The following is a 26246-nucleotide window of genomic DNA, read 5'->3' as shown; positions in this document are numbered from 1 at the left end:
TCTCTTCTACTAGTGAGAGATGACTCACAGGGAAGTTAGAACCAGGGAGATATACTTTGACCCAGAAAGTTTCAGAACTGGTAAGTGGAACCAGTGAAATGAATACATTCATTCAAGAAAAAGTAGCAATGCTGATTTCATCATAGTAGTAGAACCAGAAAAGAGAGGAGGATAAATTCTTTATCAATAAAGAAACTGAGACCCAGAAAGTAGTAATAGGTACTGTGAACAGATAGCTGACCTCAGAAGTAGAAACTCCTGGGTTCATACCTGTTTCTTTTTCTTTCTCTCTGTCTCTGTCTCGCTGTCCCTCTGTCTCTCTCTCTCTCTCTCTGTCTCTCTGTCTCTCTCTCTCTCTCTCTCTCTCTCTCTCTCTCTCTCTCTCTCTCTCTCTCTCCCTCTCCTCTAGTTCTCTTTGTCTCTCTGTCTCTGTTTCTGTGTCTCTGTCTCGCTCTGCCTCTCTGCTTCTCTCTCTGCTTCTCTCTCTCTCTCTCTCTCTCTCTCTCTCTCTCTCTCTCTCTCATACATGAAGACTCTCTACAAGTCATTTAACCATTCTGTGTTCTGAACAACTCTAAAATTCTAAATTACAGAGAATGCCAGAGAATGCACTAGTAGAAGGAGTTTTGTCCCCTGGGAATGCCCTACGCCAGTCTCTAGACAAGGGATTGTCAAAACCAAGGCTAGAATCCAGTCTTGCCTCCCAGTTCAGGACTGTTCCCATTACACCAGGTTGCCCTGAAAACAAAGTGGGGGAGGGGAGAGAGCAGGAAGAAGACTAAGGAAGGGGGAGTGTTCAATTTCTACCAGATCCCATGAGTCAAAAGTTCAGGTTATTTTAGACTAAAAAAAGAAATTAATCATGGTAATTATCTATTATTCCTGATTGTATCTGGAAGTTAGGAACCTTTGCCCAGGCTAGTTGAGAAGTTGTTTGGAACAGATAATTTGACAGGAATATAAGAGAAAGAAGAAGAAAACAATCACCACTGGAGGGGAAGGACCAGGAACCCCAGTCGATTTAAACCAAAGCCATGGTATTAAACAGAGGGCCCAGCAAGGGTATCACCACCTAATATGATTTGGCTCCCATCCCACTGTAGGTAAGAGACTCTATCCACTCCATTCTGGTCACAAGACCCTCCCATGGAGCCGAGAGTCTATACTGAACTTGGACAGGGAGAAAGATATCAACCTGGCTGTAGTCCCTCTTCTCCTCTTGTCCCAGAGATGAGGCAACAGAGAACCTGGGATTCTCAGAGGAGAAATAGAAAAGGTGAAGACATCAGAGACAGATGATTCAAGAAAGTATCTTACCTATAACATTTTATGTACTACCACCTATTTTGGATTATTGAGTGTTTTTTTAATTTCAGCTTTTGAGGTAATGGAATTGACTTGTTCAAGGTCATACTGCTAGTATCAAGTGTCTAAGGTGACTCCAGAGTCAGTGCTCTATCTCCTGAGCCACCTGACTCTATTATACATTTAAAACAATATATAAATGTAACTGGTTATTATTTCCTCTCAAAGTCATGCATGCAGAGGATTTTTCTCAGGGATAAAGAAGCATATTAGGATGGGGAGACAGCTGATGAGACCCTGCAAGTCCCTGGAGAGTAGTTGGAAGGAGGGGTTGAAGTCTAGGAAAGGTTTCCCTGGGGAGGCAGGAGAACTCAGGCAGCACTCTGAGAGGGAGGGATCAAGGACAAAGTCCCTGCCAGACAGATAGACTATATGATCCTGGGCAGGGCAAGCCAAGTCACCAAAGACAAAGCCAGTGAAAGGGGCCGAGCTTGTTCTAGGGCCAGGATTGGATAAAAGCAGCATTAGCTGCTGGTTGAGAAAATAATTCTACTCAGGAAGGGAGGTAAAAATTAATTGGTCGTCAAGGTCAAAGTCCCCTGAAGAGGCAAAGTCATGGAGCTATCCAGAGACCCTCCACAGGATTCGGGAAGCCCTTGGAAGAGGTTCCTGCTCACAGGTAAGTGGAGAACCATACACACACACACACACACACACACACACACACACACACACCCACACCACTGAGGTTTAGGGACATCTATAAGGGAGGGAACAGTCCAGGGGAAAGCCCAAGTCCAAGCACAAGTTTGAAATAATGGGACAGCTCTGCCTACTCTGGACAGGACCCAAAAACTCATACACAGACCCTCAGACACAGATAAGCATAGATGCAGAATGGATGCCAGAATGTCCAAGGTGGGAGGGTTCTCACAATTTAGAATGTGAAAATTAGAGAGGCCATTAGAACATCCAATGTAGAAGTTCAGAGCTTAAAATGGAGAATTTTAGAGCCTGTGGACCTTAAGAATTCAGAGATCACAGAGGAGATGTCAGTCCTTAGACCACAGAGAAATGAATTTCAAAGCCACAAAAGAATGTTTTAAAAACATTTAGGGGGCAGCTAGGTGGCGCAGTGGATAGAGCACTGGCCCTGGAGTCAGGAGGACCTGAGCTCAAATCCAGCCTCAGACACTTAATTACCTAGCTGTGTGGCCTTAGACAAGCTGCTTAACCCCATTTGCCATGCAAAAACCTTGTTTTAAAAAATCATTTAGCATAGCCCTCTCCTTTTTCATTTGGGGAAATTCCCCTGTATGGCGAAACTCAACTTCCCCAGAGTTTCAAGGTTACTTTGTTGCAGTGTGAGGAATAGAACCTAGTATCTCCCATTCTTTCCATGTAGCCCCCACTCTGTAGCTACAGAGTTATTGGTTCACAGAATTCACAAGTTGGAAGAGCCCTCAGAAGAGAGACTTCCAAGACAGCACATTCCACTTTGTCACAACTCGAATGGTTAGGGAGTCTGTTTGCTCTTATACTGAGACCAAAGAAATTTCTTTTCACTTTTCCTCCATTGCCCCCTTACTTTGTCATCATAAGCTAAGCAGACCCAAGCCGAAACCTGTTCTATTAAACAGTACTTCAGCTACCTAAATACAGCTGACCTCCCCCTCTCCCAATCCTCAACATGCCCATTTGCTCTCATTGGTGTTTGGATATGCCATTATCATTTCCCAAACCTTTGCCATCCTGGATGTATTTCTCTAGAGCCCTTCTGTTCATTCACTCACCTATCTAAACCATAGATTACCATATCTGAAGACAACACAAAGAGCACAGAGGGACCATCACCTCTTTTTCCTAAGGTAACCAAGGATAATCTTCATTTTCATGGCTGCCATCTTGCACTATGACACTGGAAGCAGCTTGCAGTCTAATCAAGCTGTTTTATCTTTTTTTGGATGATAGTGTTTTTTATCCTCGTGTCTCTCATCTTACATTTAAAAAGTTGATTTCTTAAATCCAAAAGGATGATTATATTTATCCCTAATCTATTTCATCTTATTAGAATTGACCCTATAATTAATCTGTCCCAATCTTTTAGAAACCTGAATGGCATTTATTGTGTTGGCCAAACTTTCTAGATTGGTGTTGCTAGTGAATTTGATGAACATGGCATCTATCTATGGTTTCATCAAGGCTTTTATAAAATTATTAGGGACAGACCCTTAGGGGACATCACTAAAGACTTCCCTCCATCTGTCCATCTAGTTCTGGATCTATTTAAAGTGCTACATCTCTCTGCCTTGTTCACAAGAAAAGCTTGAAATATTTTGTAAAACACATGAGAGCCTCACACAAACATCCATCCTCTCTCCCAGTACCATAATAAAGGTATAGGCAACATTTCACCCCAGTCCAATGAAGCTAAAGCACAGTGACCATGCTAAGCACCTAGTTAGCAAGAATAATTAGTTAAAATGGCCGACAAGGGTAAATGTCAACCTTATTCAACCTTATTCTACACTATTCTCCCAAACTCAGTATTGCACTCATATTCCGGGGTCTTTAACTTCCATTTCAACAAATATCTTATGATACCATCCCTGGAATAATATAGAAGGTGTGCTTCTCCCATTTAACATATATGTGTAAAAATTACAGCTCAACTGTCATCCACTTGACAAGGAAGGAACACCAGTCATGTATGAGAAGGGAGCACCAACCCATCCCTAATGGGACACTCAGGCTCTCACATTGCTGCCCTTCCCAATCCATCCCACCCCAAACTCATTTCTGGTCCTTCTCCAAGCTACCTTGCTCAGCTTCTGGACCCACCTAGGATCTACTGAGTTCTTCATCGTCACAGTCCCAAAGCAACCCATCGAAGGAGGCAACGTGAGATTGACTGCACTGAACACTCCAAACCATATCATCAATGCCAGCTGGTACTCAGGGCTCCGTCCCCAGGACCCTGATATGATCACCAACCGCATCCTCACCACCCAGGTAGGATCTTACACCCAGCATCTTGGTCCTGCCCACACCAGGAGGGAAGTTCTGACAAACTGGAACACGTTGGAAATCAGAAACCTCACCCCCTCAGACACTGGTTTTTACTCCCTGGTGCTAAAAACTAACTCTGAACAAGAGAAGGCATCCACCTACATCCGTGTGAGACGCCAGCATGGTAAGCAGAGTTTACCATAGTCATGGCCTGGGAAATCCTGCCCTTAGAACTCTGAAGGAAGGGGGTCCCTGGAGTCTCTATTGCTTTCATAACAATAGGGAAGACCCTGAGGGCAAAGACCATTTCCTTTTTTTATCCCCAGTGCTGAGCTGGCACATGGCAGGGCTTCATGAATTTGGCTCAAAAGAACCATATTTGTACTCCTGCTTCTGAAGCTTACAGCCCAGTGACATTAGGTGACATTCCTTTCTCTGGGTCTCAGTTTACTCCCCTGTAAAATAGGGGGGATTCAGTGATAGCAAAATCACCCTTCTACCACCAGTGTCATATGATCCCTCCTCCTCACCCCAAGAAACAAGGGTCTAAGAGAGAGAAGGGACAATCCCCTCTGGAACAGGCTGCTATGGAGGGAGAGGGAGGCCTCAGTTCCTCCCATGGGAAAGGGAAAAAGGAGGATTTGTACACATATAATTTGTACATGAATAATGTTAGTTAAGTGCATTGAGAACTCAAAGGGAGGAGAGAAGACTCTGGAGATGAGACATTTACCAGAGCATCCTGGCAGATGCCTAAAATGAAAATAGAAGGGACTTCTGAGGCTATCTTTTCTAACCCCCATATTTTACAGAGAGGAATACTGAGGCAAGGGAAGGGAAATTAAGGTCATTTATATAGGATCATGGAGCTAGGAGCTAGGAAAAAATTTCAGAAGATACCTAGTCCAACCCTCCCACCCCATTTTAAAGATAAGGAAACTGAGACCTCAAGTGGCTGACTCAAAGTCACATGGGTGATCATTGAGATGAGATTTGAACCTTGACTCCATGACAGTGCCTCTATTCCATATCTCATTCCTTCACCTCCTTCTTCCTCAGAATTTATTCTCAGTCCAGACATCTCAGCCAGCATGACTGTTGCTGTGGAGAACAAGGATTCAGTGGTCTTCACCTGTCACACCAGTGAAAGCAATATCACAATTCTCTGGTATGATGGTGGCCTATTGCTGCAGGGGGGAGGGCGGCTGGAGCTGACCAATGGCAACAGGACCCTGACCATCCGGCAGGTGAAAAGAAATGACCGGGGACTCTACTATTGTAAAGTGATTGATGAGTCTGACAGCCGGACAAGTGACAGCATTCAACTGACTGTGCTCTGTGAGTAACTCAGGTCTCTCCCCCTGTCTGTCTCTGATTCCATCACCCACCCGCCCATACCCACCCTGCACAGACAGGCAAAGAGACTGAGGTCATCCAGCTTAGGGCAAAAGAAAAGCCTGGTCCAACCTCTTACCCAATGAAGAAATCCTTTGCCAGAGGCACATCCATCCCCAAGAAACAGAGAAAGGATCACCTCGGTGCTAGGAAGAACCACAAAAGTCATCTGATACAATAACCTTCTACTTTACTGATGGCGAAATGGAGATCAGAAAAGTGAAATGTCTTGCCCAAGGTCACTCAGGAAGTGACAGAAAGAGGATTCAAATTCAAGTCCTTGGACTAAATTTTGCATTAATTTCTCTGTACAGCTGTCTTTGAGGGTCACCTAGTTCAACTATCTCATTTTAGAAATAGTGAGACAGTCTCTGGGTCCAGTGGGGCACCTGGGGAAGGAGGGGGTATGACACATAACAGCGCTAGGCCCATAGCCAGAAGAACTGGGTTCAAATCCAGCCTTGGACACTAATTCAGTCACTGTGTGACCTGAACAAGTCACTTAACCTCTCTTGGCCTAAGTTTCCTCATCTATAAAATAGGGCTAATGAAAGTGTATTCCCAAGATGATTGTGAGGAACCAATGAGAGAATCATCATAAAGTGCTTTGCAAGCTTTAAATTGAGATAGTTATGATTTCTACTAATGAACTGGAATCCGCCTTTCTATGACATTCAACCCTTGGTCTGGGCCAGTTCTAGGTTGTTTGAAGAAGAAAATAGCAAGAATTTGGTGAAAAGAACTCTAGGCTTGGAGTCCATAGCCCTGGAATATGACTTCAGTTTGATTCGACTTACTGGGCTACCCTGGTCAAGACTTCAATTTCTGGACTTCAATTTCTCCATCTCTAGGAAAAAATAACTATTTTCTATTATATTCCTATTGTTCTAAAGACACCTCCCAGAGCTGATATTCAAAGTTCTAAGGGTCTCTACAAATTCTAACATTTTCTGTTCCTTCCAGCTCCAACATCCCTGTTCTAAGGTCCTCCCAGTTCTGACATTCCCTTTCTAAGACCCCTTCCAACTCTGATGTCCTGCCTCTCTAATATTCCACATTTGTCCCCTCTCTACTTGAAGGTAATTACCAGACCCTTTCCTCTATTTAACCGTCTCTCTTCCATGATACATCCTTAGATTCTTCACCTCACTGTGGCACTTTCTACCCCTCAACAGATGGGCCTGAATCATTGATGATGACAACATATCCAAAGATATATAATGACACTATTGTGAGTAACCTCAGCTACTCTGTGATTCTACGATGCTCTGCTTCAGGAAACCCCATACCCCTGATCTCCTGGCTCTTTAATGGCAATGTATGTGGGACCCAAGACAAGCACATTATCCAGAGACTGACCCAGAAGGACCTGGGCAACTACATGTGCAGAGCACAGAACCGTGTAGGCGTAATCATCTCCAATCCCATCCAAGTGCAGCTGCCCAGTGAGTTCATCATGGATGATTCCAGCCCCACCCCAGTCCCAGATCAATTAATAAGCATCTAGTATCCAAGAAATACATGCTAGCTCTTGGGGGAGGGAGGGAACCAACACAAGATATAATGTCTATCCTCTACATGTAAGGAGGAAACACATGTATGTCAAGTTAGAAAATGATCCCAAGGAGATTATGCTAGGTTTGACCTCAGAAGATTGGAGTTCTAATCTTGTCTCTCTCTCTCCATTTGTGGCTGAGACTCTGTAGGCAATTCAATTAACCCCTCTGTGCCTCAGTTTCCTCTTCTGTAAAAGTGGTTTAATGTTGTTACACATTAAGGAACCAAGACCCAAAAGGTCTGGACACAGTTTCCTGTGATATTCCCAATGTTCTCATCTGTTTTGTGTCTGGTGGGGGAGGGCAGGGATCCTGACCACAGCTTGGCTGAGTCTTCACTCTATTATGTTCTCATTTCTTAGAAACCACTTCAGAGGATGCTACCGTTGAACCCACGGAACCTGATCCTGTCTACTCCCTCTCTGGAGCTCCTGCCATCTGTTTGACCATAGCAGGAACTGTGGGGATAATCACCTTCTTTGGGTGTATAGTAAACGCTGTGATCAACAGGAAGGCATTGAGGTAAGGAAGGCCTCCCCTTCACTGTATTTGGTGAGCATTCTTTTGGCATGCCAAAGCAACCCTCCTTCTTGAGTGGTATGGTATGGGTTTGTCAGGGTAACCCATCCCTCCTGGGGGGGGAGTGAGCCAGGAGATATTGCACTTAATTATCAATGTCATTGCCCCTATGAATTTTGTTGCCTTGAGGACAAGCCCCATTACTGCATCCTAGTTCCATCTCTGAGGTAACCTAGGTAGTGACATGCAATGCCTACTGATTCCACTGGCATCTACTAAGAGGACAACTCTCTCTTCTGCCATGAATGAAACAAGGCTCCCCACCTCCTCCTGGGCTCAAAACATCTCTTCTCCTTGCTCAAGTCCTCCTGAGGAACTCAGGAAAGGAGCCCTCTCCAATTCTCCATCACTAAGGTCCTCCCAGTTCTGACATTCCCTTTCTAAGACCCCTCCCAACTCTGATGTCCTGCCTCTCTAATATTCCGCATTTGAAACAAGGTTTCGTCTCCTTTTTCCTTTGCAGGGAAGGAAGAATCAAGGACTGTAGTTGTTTCTGAGCCTGAAAAACTCATCCCTTCAATGCAGGAGGTAAAAACAGACAGGGAAGGGGAAGGAAGCCTGGAAAAAGACATAAAATGTGGAGTCCAAAATGTCCTGGTTAGAGAGAACTTTAGCCCATGGAATATCAGGGCTAGAAGGGTCCTTAGAACAGGGAAAGTCAGAGCTCAGAAGGAGCTTTGAAACAAAGAAGAGAAAATGGCAGAACTGAAAAGAGCCTTAATGTGATAGTAGTAGTAGTAGTAGTAGTAGTAGTAGTAGTAGTAGTAGTAGTAGTAGTAGTAGTAGTAAGAAGGAGCTCATTGGGCATTCATCCTCATTCCAGTTAGAAGTAGCCATCTCTAAACATCTGAACTTGACCATCTCCTTGTCTAGCCTCCAGGCCAGGTGTTGGTAGAATGAGAATGACCAGAAAAAATGAGTCAAATCACAGGGGAAAAAATAAGTTTAAGACTCAAGCTAAGACACAGTTCAAGAAAGTGGAAAAAGCCCTCCCTGGGGCTTAGGAGATCAGGATTCCAGTCAACTTGCTAAGCTCCATTAGATAACTTGCTTCCCCTCTCTGGGCAGATTGGATTACATGATCTTTCCTCACTCTGAAAATTGATTCAATTTAATTATTCAACAAACAATTTACCAGAACCTACTGGGTGCTGGGAACTGACAGACCATTTAAAGAAGAGCTATTTATTCTCTGTCCCTCTGTAGATCACACTCTAATCAAGACTAAGAAACACATAGAGAAAACTGTAATATATACAGTATAACATGCTGGGTGTCTTTTCATCATTGTGGTTCAACCAACTTTGGGACTCCAGTTGGGGTTTTCTTAGCAAAGAAAAGAATGGTCAGCCATTTCCTTCTCTAATTCACTTTACAGATGAGGAGACTGAGGTAAGCAGGTCTTGCCCAGGACCAGTTTCTGAGACCAAATTTTAATTCAGAAAAATAAATCTTTGTGATATCTGACCCAGTACTCTATCCACCATGCCAGCTAGCTGCCTCCTATGCAAAGTGTTGCTAAGATAAGGGACAGCTTCCTGGAGAAGGTGGCCTTTGCGATGGACTTTAAAAAATAGGTAGCAATGTTACTTGAGGATGAAAAGTCCCAGAAATTGTGTAAGCAAAAGCTCAGTGGTGGGAGAATACAGGTCCTGTTAAAGGTTTAGGGACCCATTCAAGGTATTGAGCATATGGGATAAAGAGAACCCTAAATGCCATTCTACAATTCTACAATCTTCTCCAAGATCCTGGGCATCAGGGAAAGATTGTGGCTATGAGCAGGACATCTGTCAGTCTCCCTACTTCTCCTTGACAAGATAGTAACACTGACCCTCTTCTGTCCCTGCAGGTCTGGGTCAAGAGACCTCAGGGAGGCAAGGAAGGAACATGATGACCAGCCTGAGATCCCCCTCAGTAAAAAGCAATGAACCAACCAGTGTGGTGTCCTTGGGGAAACCACTGGGCTCACAAGACCTGGGTTCAAGTTACAACTCTTCTTCTTAGCTATGTGACCTTAAGCAAGTCAGTCTATTTTTCTGTGCCTTGGTTTCTTCATCTGTAAAATGGGAGGATTAAAGTCAGTGATTCCTAAGGACACTGTAGATGCAGTTTAGTACACTATGAAGGTTTATTTCACACCTGAGGAAAATTGGTACTCCCCCTTCACACACACACACACACACACACACACACGCACACACACATGCACACACATGCACACACATACACACTCACACAGTTTCCTTCCCCACTCCTTGACTCTGGCTATCCTTCCACAGTCACACACTCTTCAACTAGATATTCTGACTGTGGCCCAAAGACCATCACTTCAGGCACCAGAAATAATTGGAGCCCACATCCTAAGTGGTTAATCAAAGTAGATAAACTAACATAGTTATGGAGTTCAGCTCAAGAGATGTCTGACGCTACCAATAAGCTGCTGCTGTTTCTAGTTCTCTCTGTCCAATTCCCCCAAACTCAGCCTTTTGCCATCCCCTCTCTGGGAGACAGAAGGGAGAGTGAAAGAGATGGCTGGATACATTTCAGGAAACTTAGCACAGCATCATGGAAAGAGCCAGAAGATCTGGTCTTGTCTCAAACTTTCTATGTGACTACAGAACTCAGTTTCCTCAAATTACAATTTGAAGAATCTTGATTTGAATCGTGGCTCTCCTTCTTACTATTGGGGTGACACTAGAATTCACTTAACCCCCTCTATTGTTCAGTTTCCCTGATGTAATATGTAAGGTCTCTTCCCTCTATGAGTTGAACAACAAGGATTTGACCAAATGACATAGAAATGATCACATCCAATAGTAATTATAAGGCCCAAAGAATGGAGATTCACAGGTTGGTGTCTATCTGTAGGGACTTATCCAATGTCTTTCCTCAATCCTATGGTTTTCAACATTTTTATCAGTGATCACATATATCACAGGTTCATCAAATTAACAAATTATCAAATTACTAATACAGAGCTAGGAGAGAGTGTTAATACTTTATATATTAGAGGCAAAATCCAAAAAGATCATGTCAAGCTAGTACACTGGACCCAATGAAATGCAATGAGGATAAATTAAAAGTCTTACCTCTGGATTCAAAAAATCAGTTTCAAAACTGTAAGATGGCAGAAAAGCTAGACAACAGTTCCTGGTTTTAAAAAAAATTATAATGAAGAAGGGAGAAACATTTTTTGCATAGGAGAATTTTGCCTGTTTAGCTACTTCTTTGAGCTCAAGAACCAATTCAAAAAAAAAAAAGGACCTGGCAAAGAAAATTCTGAGAATGGAAACCCCAATACAGAATGAAAGAAGGAAGTTCTGTCTGTATCTGCCTTCTCACCTCACATTCAAACTTAGTGGCAAGTGCAGGAGACAAGTCACTCATTGTCACAGGTGGACACTAGAAAATGTCATGCCGAGATTATGTAATGTCTCCAGGAAGCAACTAAGAACCACAGCTACTAAGAGCCTTACCAGTCTAGTAAGCAGTCAGTCATGTATTCCCTAATTTGTTTGAATTCATGAGCCTGAAAAGGGAGAGTTAATATCCTTCCCCAGTTGTGGCTGTTAGAATTTCTCTTGTCTTTACCAAAGATTGGCATGGACATCATATCTCTATTTGGGCTTGGCTTGTTTTCATTTTTATTTTATATTATGTATAATAAACTATATAATCCTACAGTGGTCCCAAAAGAAGAATACTGAAATAATACCTCCAAAAGGGAGGTGAGAAGGGAGAAGGGCTAAAACATACACATACTGTATCCATATTTTAATATTTTATCAATATTTCATTTCTTAGACTAGACTTGAAATAATCCGGAATCATGAAGTCACTTCTATGCCAAGAGCAAAACTGAGCTTGAGTGCCCTCTAGTGACCAGTCGAGATACTACGGTTTCTTTTAAAAGACGCTTACTCCATTCAACTGAGATCAGTGTAGACCATGGAAATAATGTAAAGACTAAAAGACTGCCCTCTGTGGGGAGGTGGGGGAAGGGAAGCAAGAATGGAGGAAAATTGTAAAACTCAAAATAAATAAAATCTTTTATTAAAAAAAATCTATGACAAAAAATAAATAAAAGGTGCTTACTCTTGCATTTTTTCATTTCTTGATTTTTTGTTTTTTCCATATGAATTTAGTTATTATTTTTTCTAACTCAATAAAGTAATTTTTGGAAGCTTGATTGATATGATGCTGAATAAGTCATTTAATTTAGGTAGAATTGGCATTTTCATTATGGTAGCCATGAGCAAGTGATTTTTGTCCCATTATTTAGATCTTATTTTATTTGTGTGAATAGTAATTTAGAGATGTTTTCTTATAGTTTCTGAATCTGCCTTGGCAGGTAGACTCCCAAGTATTTTATGCTGTCTACCGTTACTCTGAATTGAATTCCCTTTCTATCTCTTGCTGCTGTGTCTTGCTAGTAATATATAGTATATATATTATATAGTATATATAATATATATAGTATATATAGTAATATATAGAAATGCTGATGATTTTGTGGGCTTATTTTATATCCTGCATCTTTGCTAATTGATGCCAATTGTTTCAAGCAATTTTTAGATGATTTTCTAGGGTTCTCTAAGTGTACCATCATATTATCTGCAAAGAGTTTTCTTAATTACCTATTCTTGGTCCTTCAATTTCTTTTTCTTCTCTTATTGCTAAGGCTAAGGTTTCTGATACAATATAGTGGTGATAACGGACATCCTTATTTCACCCCAGTCTTATTGGGAGTGCTTCTAGCTTTTCCCCATTCCATATAATGCTTGTTGATGGTTTTAGATAGATACTGTTTGTTGTTTTAAGGAACATTCCATTTGTTTCTAGGCTCCCTAGTGTTTTTAATAGGAATGGGTGCTGCATTTTGTCAAAAGCTTTTTCAGCATCTATTGAAATAATCATCTAATTTCTATAGGTTTGTTATTGATATGGTCAATTTTGCTGATAGTTTCCCCATTGAACCAACCCTGCGTTGCTTGTCTAAATCCTGCTTAATGGTGTTATGTTATCCTAGTTATCACTAGATAACTTCAAGTAATAGCTTTGTTAATATTTTATTTATAATTTTTGCATCCATATTAATTAGGGAAATTGGTCTCTAATTTTCTTTCTGTTTTGACTCTTCCTGGTTTACTTATCAGCACCAAATAGGTGTCTTAGAAGGAATTTGTCAGAAGTCCTTCATCTTTTTTTCCCCCAAATAGTTTATATAGAATTGGAACTAATTGTTCCTTAGATGTTTGGTGGAATTCACTTGTGAATCCATCTGGCTTTGGAGATTTTTTTCTTAGGAGTTCATTGATGGTTAGATCCAAAATTATAAAGCTTCAATTATCAAAACTGTTTGGTACTGGCTAAGAAACAGTGTTGGATCAGTGGAATAGACTAAATGCAAAAGAAACAACAGTAAATGACTATAATGATCAACTATTTTGATAAATACAAACACTCCAGCTTCTGGTATAAAAACTCATTCTTTGATAAAAATTGTTAGAAAACTGGAAGATCATCTGAAAGAAACTAGGCATAATTTCCAATATCTCACACTCTGTACCAACATGAGATCAAAATGTGTACAGAATTTAGTCATAAAATGTGATATCATAAGTCAATTAGGAGAACAAGGAGTAGTTTATCTGTCAGAAAAGAAGAGCAGTTTATGACTAAAGAAGAGATAGAGAATATTATAGAAGACAAAATGGATAATTTTGATTACATTAAATTGAAAAGTTGTTGCACAAACAAAACTAATGCATCCAAGATTAAAAGGAATGCAGTAAGTTGGGAAACAATTTTTACAGTTGGTGTTTCTGATAAGGACTTGTTTCTAAAATATATAGAGAACTGAGACAAATTGATAAGAAAAGAAGTCATTCCCCATTTAATAAATGATCAAAGGATATGGAAAGGTAATCCTCAGATGAAGAAATCAAAGTTTTTCTAGTTAAATTGTTCTAAATCATTATTGATTAGGGAAATGCAAATAAAAACAACTCTGAGGTACTACCTCACACCTACCAGATTAGCCAATATGATAAAAAAGGAAAATAATCCATTTGGAAAGAATGTGGGGAAACTGGACATTAATGCATTGTTCCTGGAGTTGTGAACTGATCCAACCATTCTGGAGAGCAATTTGGAATTATATCCAAAGGGCAATAAAACTGTGTATATCCTTTGATCCACCACTACTTGGTCTACATCCCAAGAGATTACAATAAAAGGTAAAATACTCACATGTAAATATAGGTTAGATAGATAGATAGATAGATAGATAGATGATAGATAGATAGATAAACATATACATAGCTGTTCTTTTCATGGTGACAAAGAATTGGAAATTGAGGGGATGCCCATCAATTGGGGGATGGCAAACAAATTTTGATATATGAATGTGATGGAATACTATTGTTCTATAAGGAATCATGAGAGATAGGATTTCAGAAATGCCTGGCAGGACTTACATGAACTGATGCTGAGTGAAATGAGCAGAACCAGAGGAACATTATACACACTAACATCACTGTAAACTTGTGATGGAAAATACTATCCATATCCAGAGAGGGAACTGTGGAGTTTAAATGCAGACCAAATTTTACTATCTTCAATTTTTAAACGTTGTCTTGAGGGGCGGGTGCGGCATGTCCTTGGGCAGAGGCAGCGTCGGGCGCAGCGGGCCAAGCCGGGGACTGGGCCGCCATGGGGGACGTGGAGAAGGGCAAGAAGATCTTCGTGCAGAAGTGCGCCCAGTGCCACGCGGTGGAGAAGGGCGACAAGCACAAGACCGGCCCCAACCTGCACGGGCTGTTCGGCCGCAAGACGGGGCAGGCCGCCGGCTTCTCCTACACCCACGCCAACAAGAACAAAGGCATCACCTGGGGAGAGGACACCTTGATGGAGTACCTGGAGAACCCCAAGAAGTACATCCCCGGCACCAAGATGATCTTCGCGGGCGTCAGGAAGAAGGACGAGGGGTGGCTAGGTGGCGTAGTGGATAAAGCACCGGCCTTGGAGTCAGGAGTACCTGGGTCCAAATCTGGCCTCAGACACTTAATAACGACCTAGCTGTGTGGCCTTGGGCAAGCCACTTAACCCCATTTGCCTTGCAAAAAAAAAAACCCTAAAAAAAAAAGAAGAAGAAGAAGAAGGGCGAGAGGGCCGACTTGATAGCCTACCTGAAGAAGGCCACCAAGGAGTAACGTACACCGCCTTATTTATTGTCAGAAGCAGCCCATGAGACTTCTTTCCTTTTTGTACGTGTACCATAACAACCCTATTTAAATTGGTTTCATCGACCTGAGCATTTCGATTATGAATGGCTATTCTAATAGAGAAATTATGTAGATTATGTAGATTAGGTAGATTAGGTAGCTAAGAAATGATCCCTTCTCTCTGTTTCGCTCATAAGTCCAGTCACAACCAAGCTGTCACACTTGAATGTTTATTTTAAAAGATTTAGGCAACTTTTTTTTTTAAAGCAAGGGCTATGTGCCCGTGCCCCACGTCTTAGAAAACTTTTAATTAAATCTGGCTTCTTTCACCAAACTATGGGGAAAGCCTACCTAATAATTTCATATGACTTTTACCTGTTATGAGTTTTGGGGGTGGGGGAATTGTTCTGGGGTGGGGGGAGTTAGGCCCCAGCCTGTCCAAAAGCCAGTCCTATTGAATCCATCTTAAGTTCCCTAACTTTATGCATAAGTAACTTAAATTACAATGATTTCATTAAATACTGCCTTTAACTTGTTGAAAGGCATTTCAGTGTATTGTCTAAGGACTTGAGTAAAGGTCATCCCATCACTGCAGAACTTCAGTTGGAGACAGGATCTCCTGACTTGCTAAGTACCTGTTTTTCAAGACCTGTTCAATTGAAAGTTTACAGACATGTTCTTAATATGTGAATAGCAGTGGTATATTCACCTGGAGAGTCCAGTTTAGGGATGTACCATTAGTACTACATCTGTAGCCATATTTAAAACTTAATGCACTTGGAGGATTCAATTGTATGGAGATATGCCATTAGTGTATCCATGGTCACTCCCAAAACTTGATTCAGCAATTAAACATTTGTGAATATTTAAAAAAAATAAAAAAATAAAAGTTGTCTTAAGTATTATGTTGGGGGTTTTTCCCCTTCTGTTTGGATTTGATTCTTTTTTCACAACAAGATTAATATGAATCTATGTTTAGTATAATTATACATATAGAACCTATATTAAATTGCTTTCTGTCAGGGGAGGGGAGGAAGGGAGGGAGAAAAATGTAAAGCTCAAAAATCTTGAAAAAAATGATTGATGAAAACTATTATTGCATATTATTGGGGAAACAAATATTTTTTTAAAAAGATGCTTATTCAAGAAGAGAAATATTGTTGAATCATCATGTCCAGTTTTCCTTAACTACATTTGGTGTATTCTTGGCAAAGTACTGGAATAGTTTGCCATCTCTTTCTCCAGCTCATTTTACAGTTGAGTAAACTGAGGCAAACAGGGTTAAGTGACTTTGCTCAGGGTTCACAAGTAAGTGTATGGGATGAGCTTTGAAGTCAGATCTTCCTGTACGGAGTATTGAGACCCTCACCCAAAATGACTACTCAGAGTCCTCTCAAAGTGCCAGCAAAGAGTTAAGATTTAATTCGTTCTTACAAGAAGCAGGGCAGTTCCTAACTCTCTATGTGAGTGAGAGAGCGCAGGAAAAGCCGAATTACAGAAGCTGAAGTAGGGTAAAAAAAAACACAAAAACCACAACCCATTCCCCTTCCTCTTTTCTGCTGTCCCTTACAACAATTGCTCAAATTTGATGGCCCAAAGAGAAGGGAGGCGTACCTAAGCTTGTTTACGTCTTATATGGTTAGGTTGACATAATTTTTCTAGCTGGAGATCCTGGTTCTCACGCTCACTTGATTCATGAGACCTATGGCTTAGACTAATTTAGCACTATGTTTCTGAAAAGTCAGCACTTTTGCCCCTCATGATCCCTCCTCTTATTTATTATATTCTCTGCTGACTTTTCACCCATTCTATCCCCTGTTCTGCTTCAATTTTTGGTAATGATTCCTCACAATGCTGTTCAATTTCTTCATCTTGGCTCACAGGAGTCCAACCTTCTCTCCTTAACATCAGCATTTGGATTTAGTCTTCAGCCAAAACTATTTGAGAAAGGATTTTATGAACTGAACTAGTACCCAGCCATATCATGCATGGTATACAGACAGGGAGGATTATCAAGACTCCTAATACTAGAAGTCCGTACCACACTAATTGATGCCACCAGCTCCCTCTAAATCAAGCCCACCATGAAGTATTAAAGGGAGAGTTCCAAGTCTGGACAGGGACATGGGCTATTTTTCTAATTTCTGTGGTGATCTCCTTCACCAATTTTCCATTGTCATCAATTTTCATACAAGTGGACAAATTCAATTTTCCACAAACCCCCTTCCTCAGACAACAGATAATCTAACACTAATCTGTGTTGTAGTACAGCTTGGTTGATCTCCTCTGCCAATAAGTCCAGTGCCTTTGCCGTTGGATTAGTTATAATTTCCACTACAGCCTGAAGTCTAATGATTCTATTTCACATACAAATTGGTGTCCTGTATCCCCAACTCCTATCTTGTGCCCATGCAGCAGTGCCACACTCCTTAATTATCCTTTGTGGGGGCCAGGCATTCCCCCAACCATTAGCATCTCCACTTATTGTTAGAGAAGTATCTATTCTCCATTTCTGGTTTCCTATGTCATCATTTAATTGAATACCTAAAGAACTTCCTATTTGATCTGGGAGGAAAAAGAACTTAGGTCTAATTAATCCGATATAGCAGATCCCTGTCCAATTTAGTGAGAGGCATGTATAGGCTGTTTGTCCACATACCCAATAATGTCCTTTTAGAGCCAGATTCTTTTTCTGGAAAATCCTAGTCTGATTATGTTCTGTTACAGGGTAATACTGCATATCCTGATCCCCTAGAGGGCCTCCAGCACACTTCATCTGCCCAGCATTTTTGTACTGGCATTTCCACAATTGTGGTCCTTCCTCCCAGCTACATCTCTCAATGCAAGGTTCTCCACCTCTATTTTGGGCACTCCAAAAAAGTAATAAAGAACCCTTCCCATCCATTGTCATTTACCCATCTCCACCTTTGGAGCTGAGTAATCAGGGACCATTGTTCTGATTATACTTTTTACATTCTGCTATGGATAGGTCACCTTTACACCTTCCCACTCCACTGAGTAGATATTGGCAATGATTCTCATCCATTTTGCCAGTATGATGTCAAACCCAGGTGCCATCATTACACTGTACATGGGTCTTATCCCAATGGCCCTGATACTTCCCACAATTTGGCACTAATTGTATATTGTCAACCTTAGCAGAGAAAGTCCACTTGCAACTACTTTGTCCTAAGTCAAGTCCCTTCCCAGTTTGGTTAAGGCAATATCTCCCTGTCATGGATTCTACCAGTGGCCAGCGGTGTTCTTCCTTCTCATTCCAAAAATCCAGTTCCATTATGTACTAAGGATTTCTTACTCAATAACCAAACAGGTTCAAGTGGAACCAGCACCCATGGCCACATGCTCAATCCTTGAGGCCCCCCCCACAAATCCAATAGTTAGTTACATTGAAGGTGTTAGCAATGGTTTGAATTAAGTTCTGAAAAGTGTTTTCCTCTTCAAGGGAGGTGTCTAAAACTGAGGCCTGATATAACAATAGGCTTAAATTTAAGAGGGACACTCTCAGAACATGATATCTAAGGCATATTTCAGCAGGACTGTAGTCTTAACCAGAGCCTAGAAAGCAAAGGGGGCCAACTCCAGAGAGTGACACTGTAATTGCACCCAGGAATGGACCCCACATGGAAATCCTATATATTATATACAATTATACCAGCTAAGAAGCAAAAGAATGATAACAAAATTATAACAAAGGGGAGAATACCAAGAATCTTCCACCTCCTGGGCGAGATGTTAGGGAGTCCATTAGTCCTATACTCACTTAAAATGCAGTTTCAATTCATTCGTGGGTTCAGAGTCCACAGTCCATTCTTTTTGTGGATTCACAAAACATTTTACTCTGGTATGGTGGGTTCAGCCTTGCTTCTGGGTCTGCACGGCAGTGTCTGAGGTCAGGAGAATCTGGAATGGTCCTTCCCAATTTGGAGTCAACTTCTCCTCCTTCCACGTCTGGATCAGCACCCAATCCCCTGGCTCAAATTTGTGGACTGCAAACCCTAAAGGAGGAGTCTGTGCAGTAAGTCCTTTTAGTTGAATGTCTTTCAAATGTTGGGCCAGTACCTTTATATATTCTCTGACAAACATTCTTATTATCTAAACTAGGATCCCATTGTTCAATTGGGCCTAGAAATGGATGGTCATACAACATCTCATAAGGAGATAACCCGATGTCCTGTCTAGGCTTTATCCTGATCCTTAACAATGCAAGGGGCAGGTATTTGGTCCAAGGTAATTGTGTCTCAAGAGACAACTTTGTTAACTGTCTCTTACTTTCCTGATTCATTCTTTCCACCTTTCCAGAGGAGGGCAGATGCCAGAGAGTATGTAGTTCCCAGGAAATTTCCAAGGCTTAAGACAGGGACTGGAGAACCTTGGAGGTAAAGTGTGTCCCTTGATATGAATCAATCCTGTCCACCATACCATACTGGGGAATTACTTGTTCTAGTACAATTTTGCTGACCATGGGGGCAGTTGCCCTTGAAAGAGGGAAGGGAATTCAAATGGTCTACTATGACCAACAAGTATTTGAGGCCACCAACAGGAGGCAGCTCAGTAAAATTTATCTGTATGCTCTGAAAGGGTCGAATTCCCAGAAGCCATCCCCCTGCCGGCGATCGGTGCTGGGCAGCCCTATTTGTCCTTCGACAAATGAGACACCCATCTACCAATTGTCTGGCTATTGTATGGAGGCCAGGAGATACATACTTGGCTAAGGCCACATCACACAGATTCTGGACTCCCCAATGACTGCTTTGATGTAAAGTCTGCAAGACTTGCCTCATACTTGCTTTGTTCAGCACTTCCCATCCATCAGGCAAATGCCAACGCCTCTCATTGGACTGCTTAGCCCCCAGGTCCAACATTTTCTGCTTTATCTTATCAGTAAAGGATGGTGGAGAGGTGCATGAAGGAATCTTTGGTATTAATAATAACATACCTTTTGGTCCTCCAAGCTTTCCTTCCCCAGCTTTCTGAGCTGTCTCATCAGCAAAGTGGTTACCCCGAGCTTCAAATGAGTTCCCTGATTGATGTCCTTTGACATGTACTACTGCAATAACAGGGGGTTTAAGCGAATTATTTAAAACTTCTCTTATTATGGCATTGTGGGCCAAATCTTTCCCTTTACAACTTATCATTCCTCTCTCCTCCCATATTTTCCCAAATATGTGTACCACTCCCCAAGCATATTTGGAATCAGTATAGAGAGTCCCTCCTTTGTTTTCCAATCTTTTTAATGCCTGGTTCAGTGCATACAGTTCACAAGTCTGAGCAGGCCATCCTTTTGAAAGGTCTCCTGCTTGAACAACTGTATTTTTGTTCCCATCTATTATAGCATATCCATTCATCCTTTTTCCTTCCACCACCCTTGAGGATCCATCTACAGACCAATCTTCCCCACCTGGAATGGATGATTCCTGTAAGTCCTCTCTCACTTTAGTATGAAAATTCACAACTTCCAAACAACTGTGTTCTAATTGCTGAGAATCCTCTGTGGGAAGCAGACAGAAACTCGGCTGGACTCTGGTTATGATCCTGAGTTAGAATCAAATCATCACTTTCTAAGAGAATTGTTTCATATTTTAATATGTGAGAGTCTGTTTCTGTTGTTCATCATCCCTTCTAATAAAAACTTGAGTAGCTTCCTTCAGGAGGGTTCTAAGGGGGGGCTCTTCATTCCATAAGTCTATCTTCTGTAACTTCATAGCTATGTCTGGCCAGGCATTGGTTACAAAATGAATTTTCAGCATTTTTCCCCTTCCGGACTATAGGGATCTATCCCTGAATATTTCTGGATCCCTGCCTTTAGTCCCTCTAAAAATGCTGATGGAGACACATCTTTAGTTTGCTTAATCTCAAAAGCTTTCTTTAAATTTTGGGTCTTTGGGACTGCATTCTTAATTCTAATTATTATTAAATTAATTCCCTTAAATCCTGCATATGGGCTTGATGCACCGGGTTCTTGTTGTCCCAGTGGGGATCCTGGATAGGAAACTTGTCTTCCCCAAGGGGCGCCCCTCCCACTCCTAATCCTTGGGGGTGGGGTGATGAGGGTCCCATTCTGGAATAACATATTTATAATATGGATGAGCTCTCCCCAGGTATTCAACCTCTGACACACCCAATCCTCAGCGGAGCCATATTTGGCCAAATTACTCCACCACCCAAATTTTTATCCCCCATATAAAACAATAATACTTAATCATCTTTTTCTTATCCTTACCTCAATATTTTGGTAATTGATCCCAATCTTGCAGCTGGCTGTTCAATGGACTATCTTTGGGTATTTCCTGATCTTTTGTTGCAACTTTTCTTTTATATTGTTCCTTCCTCATAATTTAGCATGAGGTCCATCGCCAGCACCTTGGAGTCTGTGACTCTACAAATTACCCTAGTCTCTCTACTAGGCTCACAGTGAGGGTCGCCCACCCACCAGCAGTCACCCTAGAGTATTCGGCCTTCTGATGAGTCAGCTTCACCTTTGGCTCATCAGATTGCTTTCCTCTGGGTTATACGCATGTAAGTTCCCTGACTGCAACTCCACAGGCCAGGTTTCCTTCGGGGAAATTTTTCGGATCTGTTCATGGTCTTTGCTTCTATTGAGTTACTTCAGTTCGGGTCGTTTGTCTCGACTTACAGGAATCATCCATTCCAGGTGGGGAAGAGGGAGATTCCACGACCAGCATCAAGGACTATTGGAGTAAAACTCTCAACAGCCACCTGCCCTTGAGCTGAGTCAGGGGTCATTTCTCCCTGAGACCACTATCCCAGGATGAGACCCCAAAAACTGTGCGGGGAATTTAAACACTAACCCAAAATGACTACTCGGAGTCCTCTCAAAGTGCCAGCAAAGAGTTAAAATTTAATTCGGTCCTTGCAAGAAGCAGGGCAGTTCCTAACTCTCTATGGGAGAGAGAGAGAGCAGGAAAAGGTGACATCATTTTTCTAGCTGTAGATCGGGGTTCTCACGCTCACCTGATTCTTGAGAAATAGAAACTGAGGCCGATGGACTTAGACTAATTTAGCACTATGTTTCTCCAAAGTCAGCATTTTGCCCCTCACGTTCCTGATTCCAGATCCGATGCTCTATCACTATACTACCTAGCTGCCCAAGTAGAACACTTTTGGCCATTGTTCAAACATTCAGACGTGTCCAACTCTTTGTGAACCTATGCCAGGCCATTCTATTCTCCGATACCTGTAAAAGTTTGTCCAAGTTCACATCTGTTGTTTCCAAGACCCTCTCTATACATCTCCATCCTCTGCCATCCCCTTTTCTTTTTTCCCCTCAATCTTTTTCAACATTAATGTTTTTTTCCAATTAGTCCTATTTTCTAATTCAGTAACATAATATTTAAGGTTCAGCTTCAGTATTTGATCTTCCAGTGAATAGCCTGGATTAATTTCTTTTAAGTATTGACTGATTGGATCTCTTTGCTGTCCAAAGGACTCTCAAAAATCTTCTGTAGGGGCCTTGGGGGCGAGGCCCCTGACCTCGTGTTGCCCCAGGACCATCTGGGCAGGGCCCAGGCTGGCCAGGCTACCAGCTTCCTCCACTGAGGGCTGGGAGCAGGGCTGATGCTCCGGGGGTCTCCTTGGCAGGGCTGTCCCAGCCTGAACCAACTTGCATGCAGCTTGAGAGAAAAGCCTTAAAAGCTGCAGGAGCAATTGGTCATGATGGAATTATCAGGAATTATTGATTCAGAGTTTTTAACAAGATGTGGAAACAAATGCAAGATTTTGGGCATCTTCAAGTGGACAGCTATGTCTTTGCTGGGGAATATAAAGATACTCTTGGAACCTGTGTTGTGTTTGAAGAAAATACAGATCAGGTTGATGCAGAAGGTAATCATAAAATGGAGCTGAAATATAAATGCCACACAATGAAGAAGCTGAGCATAACAAGGACACTTCTGACTGAGAAGAAGGAGGGAGAAGAAAACATAGGTGGTGTAGAATGGCTGCAGATCAAGGACAATGATTTTTCATATAGACCCAACATGATTTGTAGCTTTGCTCAACAGAAGGAAGATGAGGAAGCTGCCGCTCAAGCCCCAGACAAAACTTTGGAAATGGAAGAACAGGAGATGCAAACTAAAGAGAACACAGACATGGGCAATGAACTGGCAAAAGCAGACCATTTGGAAATGGGAGGTGCTGGTCCTCTTCTTGATAGTCCTTCTTCTGAGACAGAAGATTCTACTTCTATGGAAACTCAAGAGACTGTCTTGGAAGCCACTCCTACGTGATGTCATTCCTGTAGCTTCCAGGCATGGCCTAACCGGAGTTCTGATTTTGGAGTATTGAGAGAATTGTTTTCATTTATTCTTAGATTCCATGACTATTGGCAATACATGTAGTATATCTGCACATATTTGTATAAGTCAGGACCAAGCAATAATCAGATAGTTCTTTTTCAAAAAATTATTTTTGGGGACGGCTAGGTAGCATAGTGGATAAAGCACCTGCCTTGGAGTCAGGAGCACCTGGGTTCAAATCCAGTCTCAGACACTTGATAATTACCTAGCTCTGTGGCCTTGGGCAAGCAAGCTGCTTAACCCCATTTGCCTTGCAAAAAACCTAAAAAAAAATTATTTTTTATTCTTCTTCAGATTCTCTAAATTAGAGATTTTGGCTGATAAAGGCATTGTGAGTAGGTAAAGGCAGGGTTTTTAGGGAACTTAAAGGACTTCTGGGAGCTTCAGTAGAGGGATCCTGGGTAAAACATAGCTTTGATTTCAAACCTTTCCTTTAAGAGAATAACCAGGAAATTCTGGTAGTTACTAGAGAACATCCTGCTAATTAATTAATTAATGCATTTTGTTCTGCATCAATGATTGGACTTTTATCAAATAGAAAATCCCTTTACCCTTCCATATTGTCAATGTAATCCCCACCTTTTACCTCTCTCTCCCCTCCTCCCCCCAAATATATTTCAGAGAGTTGTGAGGAGCCCTCAGAGCTTGAGTGATTTGCCCAGGAGTCACAGAAATGGTATGTCTGGAAGGAACCTAGATTTCCCACCTCTCAAGGCTCTATCTTCTGTATCAGGATTCTGCTCTATCTTGGAATGATTGACAGAAATTAAATTTCCAGAATCAGACTTCTGATTCTATTGTATTGGGCTTATATGCCTTATTCCTATAGTGCAAGAAGCCATAAAGAATCATTTTCTAAGGCTGTATAACGAACTATTCCAGATAAGCATAGGTTAGATAAATAAGGTGGTAATGTAATCTTTTGACATGAAAATGGAGTAACAAAAACCATGGAGAACATGGATACATTTTATCTTTTCGTTTGTTTATAGTAATGTTTGATATATAGTAAAATAAAGTCTTTATTTTTCATAAAAAAAAAAAAGTCTTCTGTAGGGGCAGCTAAGTGGCGCAGTGGATAGAGAGAGCGCCGGCCCTGGAACCTGGGTTCAAATTTGGTCTCAGACACTTACTTATTACCTAGCTGTGTGGCCTTGGGCAAGCCACTTAACCCCATTTGCCTTGCAAAAACCTAAAAAAAAGAAAAAAAGGTCTTCTGTAGCATTAAGATTCTTTAAAAATCCACACATTACTACTAAAAAAGCCATAGATTTGATAAGGAACCTTTGTCAGCAATGTGATATCTCTGCTCTTTAGTACGCTATCCAGATTTGCCATAACTTTCTTTCCAAGGAGCAAGCATCTTTTAATTTCATAACTGCAGTCATCATCTGCAATGATCTTTGAGCCCAAGAATATAAAATCTGACATTGATTCTATTTCTTCTTCTTCTATTTGCCAAGAAGGAAGAGGACCAATTGCCAAAATCTTAGTATTTTTGATGGCAAACTTCAAGTCAGCTTTTACATTTTCCTCTTTTACTTTCACAAAGACTTCTTAATTCACCTTCACTTTCAATCATCAGAGTGGTCTTAGCTACCTAAGTGAGATTGTCAATATTTCTCTGAGAAACGTTAATTCTGGCTTTCAATTTATCCAGTGAGGCATTTCACATGATGTACTCTGCATGTAAGTCCAATAAATAAGATGACAATATAGAACCTTTTATACTCCTTTTCCAATCTCAATTCAAGCAGTTATTCCTTAATTGATGCTTAATGTTTCTTTTTGACCTGCATACAGTTTTCCCAGGAGGCAGGTAAGATGATCAGGTGCTCCCATCTCTTTGAGGACTTGCTATATTTTTGTTGTGATCCACATAGTCAAAGGTTTTAGTGTCATCAATGAAGCAGAAGTAGGTGTTTTCTGGAACTCCCTGACTTTTCTCCATAATCCAACAAATGTTGGCAATTTGGCCTCTAGTTTCTCAGTCTCTTCAAAAACCAGCCTGTACTTCTGGTAAATCTTAGTTTACATATTGCTGAAGTCAAACTTGCAAAATCTGAAGCATAACCACATTGGAGCGTGAAATGAGTGTAATCATTCTATAATTTGAAGAAATTAAGATATAGCACAAGAATACACACACAAAAAAATTATACAAGAAAGATCTCAAAGAAGCAGGTAGGTGGCATAGTGAATAGAGCATCATATCTGGAGTCAGGAGGACCTGAGTTCAAATCCCACCTCAAACACTTTTTGCTTAACTGTGTGACCTTGGGCAAGTCATTTAACTCCATTGCCGCCCCCCCCCCCGAAATCAGGAAGAAAGACCTTAACATCTGATCTGGAACCAGATATCCTAGAAAATGAAGTCAAGTGGGCCTTAGGAATCATTGCTATCAATAAGGCTAGTGAAGATGACAGAATTCCTGCAGAACTACATAAAATCCTACAATATGCTGCTATTATAGAGTTGCACTCAATATACCAGTAAATTTGAAAAACTCAACAGCGGCCCCCGCATTGGAAAAGATCAGTTTACGTCTCATTCCTAAAGTAGAGTTCTACTACCCAGTAGCTAATTTAGCTATTGCACCTGAATTAATTCAAACCCCTTGACCCATGGTCTAATAGGTATGAGCTGGCTCTCCAAGTGACTATCACATGATTACTCTTTCCTACTTCACATGATACATATCTCACTTGTTTTACCTCATAAACCCAATATGATTCAAAAGTGTGATATGAGAAACAAAACATAATACAATCTTAGTCTGTATAAGGAAGCATATATAGGGTTCCGAAAAAGAATTATGAGGGGCAGCTAGGTGGCGCAG

The 26246-nt window shown here is 41.3% G+C and overlaps 2 protein-coding genes and 1 pseudogene across 3 annotated transcripts; all 3 read left to right on the top strand.

The window, feature by feature from the left end:
• Positions 1-1860: 1860 nt before the first annotated feature.
• IGSF23 (immunoglobulin superfamily member 23) lies at positions 1861-11937 on the top strand. 2 transcript variants are annotated; one of them, XM_074219326.1, is made up of 7 exons: positions 1861-1984; positions 4121-4498; positions 5374-5652; positions 6885-7154; positions 7628-7787; positions 8308-8372; positions 9694-11628. In XM_074219326.1, exons 1-6 carry the CDS (start codon positions 1921-1923, stop codon positions 8339-8341), a joined length of 1185 nt encoding a protein of 394 aa, XP_074075427.1. In that variant the 5' UTR covers positions 1861-1920; the 3' UTR covers positions 8342-8372; positions 9694-11628. The 2 variants fall into 2 exon arrangements, with proteins under 2 accessions (XP_074075427.1, XP_074075426.1); XM_074219325.1 differs by lacking the exon at positions 9694-11628 and adding an exon at positions 11649-11937 and having other exon boundaries at positions 1862-1984.
• Positions 11938-14547: 2610 nt separating this feature from the next.
• Positions 14548-15058, top strand: LOC141509639 (cytochrome c, somatic-like). Its single transcript, XM_074219328.1, has 2 exons — positions 14548-14813; positions 14996-15058. Exons 1-2 carry the CDS (start codon positions 14559-14561, stop codon positions 15056-15058), a joined length of 318 nt encoding a protein of 105 aa, XP_074075429.1. The 5' UTR covers positions 14548-14558.
• A 4493-nt stretch (positions 15059-19551) lies between these two features.
• On the top strand, positions 19552-23337 carry LOC141508648 (general transcription factor 3C polypeptide 6 pseudogene; annotated as a pseudogene).
• The last annotated feature ends 2909 nt before the right edge of the window (positions 23338-26246 follow it).

The sequence above is a fragment of the Macrotis lagotis genome, chromosome 1, assembly GCF_037893015.1.
Source record: "Macrotis lagotis isolate mMagLag1 chromosome 1, bilby.v1.9.chrom.fasta, whole genome shotgun sequence".
NCBI classification, from domain to species: Eukaryota; Metazoa; Chordata; class Mammalia; order Peramelemorphia; family Peramelidae; genus Macrotis; species Macrotis lagotis.
The sequence above is the reverse complement of the archived record's forward strand: the minus strand, read 5'-3'. Positions and strand labels throughout refer to the sequence as shown.

What these genes read in the sequence shown, in the direction of transcription:
- IGSF23 (XM_074219325.1), top strand. Translation starts at nt 1,921, where the DNA reads ATGGAGCTATCCAGAGACCCTCCACAGGATTCGGGAAGCCCTTGGAAG. An exon ending in CATCCAAGTGCAGCTGCCCA is followed by an intron (nt 7,155 to 7,627) that starts GTGAGTTCATCA and finishes CTCATTTCTTAG; the next exon opens with AAACCACTTCAGAGGATGCT. An exon ending in ATCAACAGGAAGGCATTGAG is followed by an intron (nt 7,788 to 8,307) that starts GTAAGGAAGGCC and finishes TTTCCTTTGCAG; the next exon opens with GGAAGGAAGAATCAAGGACT.
- LOC141509639 (XM_074219328.1), top strand. Translation starts at nt 14,559, where the DNA reads ATGGGGGACGTGGAGAAGGGCAAGAAGATCTTCGTGCAGAAGTGCGCC. An exon ending in CCAAGATGATCTTCGCGGGC is followed by an intron (nt 14,814 to 14,995) that starts GTCAGGAAGAAG and finishes AAAAAAAAGAAG; the next exon opens with AAGAAGAAGAAGGGCGAGAG.